The sequence below is a fragment of the Penaeus monodon genome, chromosome 26 (genome assembly GCF_015228065.2).
Source record: "Penaeus monodon isolate SGIC_2016 chromosome 26, NSTDA_Pmon_1, whole genome shotgun sequence".
In the NCBI taxonomy this organism is placed as follows: Eukaryota; Metazoa; Arthropoda; class Malacostraca; order Decapoda; family Penaeidae; genus Penaeus; species Penaeus monodon.
In genome coordinates, this window is record NC_051411.1 from 21105210 (window position 1) to 21107081 (window position 1872).

At 41.3% G+C, this 1872-nt stretch overlaps 1 protein-coding gene across 1 annotated transcript in view; it reads left to right on the plus strand.

Moving 5' to 3' along the window:
• The first annotated feature begins 1357 nt into the window (after nt 1–1357).
• LOC119589611 (piggyBac transposable element-derived protein 4-like) overlaps nt 1358–1872 on the plus strand; it is a 1947-nt gene continuing 1432 nt past the window's right edge. The window contains exons 1-2 of the mRNA XM_037938208.1: nt 1358–1433; nt 1859–1872. The exon at nt 1859–1872 is cut by the window's right edge and continues 40 nt beyond it. Coding sequence (XP_037794136.1) covers nt 1358–1433; nt 1859–1872 — 90 coding nt within the window. The remainder of the gene's footprint in view (nt 1434–1858) is intronic.

Genomic DNA, 1872 nt, shown 5'->3' on the forward strand with positions numbered 1-1872 from the left:
GAAGAAATCCGCGCTGGATGAAAGATTTTTGTGTTTCTGAGGACTGATTTTCAATTACAGTTACTTTTGTTTGAAAGAATTTTGTTTGTTCCTGAGGACTAATTTTATGTATTTTGTTTCATGTTTAGGTATGTCAGAGCAGACGGGTCGTCTGCTTGATAGGGGGGGATAATGCTACGCCAGTGGCTCTTTGTCTCTGTGTGAAACATGTGTTAACATGAAAAGGATGACCTGGGCATGTGTTAACATGAAGGGACCTGGGCAAACATGACGCAACTGGCTGTGAGCGGAGGAGCGGAGGAACAAGCCAAGAGAGCAGTTGGGTGCTGCTCCTGTGAAGACCTCATGTGTGCCCTTGTGACTTGATATACTTTGTGTTGCCCTGTTATAAGCTGTATCGTGCAGTGTGACATGCTGGATTCCCCCCGTATTGTGCCTATAGAAAAGTGTACGGGTAAATAACTTGTGTAAATAAAGGAAAGACTGTCATTTTGTGTTTATTTCGTGCCCTGCCTCCCCACTTGGCGTTTCCCCTGTGATGTTCTGGGACGCTGTGGTGCTCGGTGCCTCTTGGAGCTGTTAAGTGTTCACGCCGTCTGCCTAGCCTGCCTTGTGTTGGTGGCAGAGAGACGAGGCGGCCGGCGTAACACTATTATAGGCCAATACTTGAACACATGATACTGTGAAAATATTCACTTTCGCCCAGACATTCTGATTCCCCGATGCTAATGTTCCCAAGTACCGATGTGCTGCAGTGCCGATGTTCCCCGGAAATATAAAATCAACCCCAACATCCCTCGATATCTTTGGAAACGAATTGAAGATTACTTGATTTATTGATTCATTTCGGGTTTTTGGACGTTTTAGATACAGGTGAATATGCGTTGATTTATGGTTTGAGTGAATAATCAGTGGGCCATTTGCTCACTCTCTCTCTCAGGCACTCTTTCTCTCACTCTTACGCTCTCTCTCTCTCTCTAACTCTCACTCACTTTCCTCGAGGAGAGAGAGAGAGAAAGAAAAAGAGAAAGAGAGAGAGAGAGAAAGAAGAGTGGAGAAGAATAATTATACAGATGACCTAAACTTACTGTTCATAATACACACTGACTTGTGTGCACAAATCCAAAAAAAAAGTCAACACATGTTCTATCGCAGACATTTATATACAAATTATATAAAATTACCTGCATCAAACATATTGAAATTCCCATACATACGCATCAAGTGGTATCCATACAAATCCAGTTCTTATTTCCTTATCTAGCGCACATAGGAACCAGTGAGTATTTGCCCCTGGTTAACATACGAATCGGGGAATATAGGTGCCAGGAAACTTTGGTACCTTATAGATACCGGGATGCACCGGTACCTAATACGTTCTGGGGATCATCGGCACGGGGAACAAAGGGATCGCATCGTATTTAGGAACATAGGTACCGGGAAGTATCGCGGGAGTAACCCATATCACGCAAGCACATAGATTACACTTAATTTTACACGTTTTGTTATTGAAAATCTCTGAGAAACACAACCACTCTCATACACATACAAACAAATATATACATGCAAATACTCTCTGATAGCACAATCTCTAACTCACACATAAATGTTCTAATGCACAAATACACGTACTTTCGCACATAACTTCAAAATACACACACCCGTTTTGACACACACAAAACACACAAGCGCTCTAATAAGCATATGCAAATATTTTAATGTTTGTATTTACAAATGCTTTCTACTTTCTACCTAACATTCTCTTGTTCTCACGCATCAACACACATTTCGTTTTGCCTTTCATATACATACATATGCATTTCCTTTCATGAATAACTGTCGATCTTCCTATTTATAGAAAGTGACGAAAAA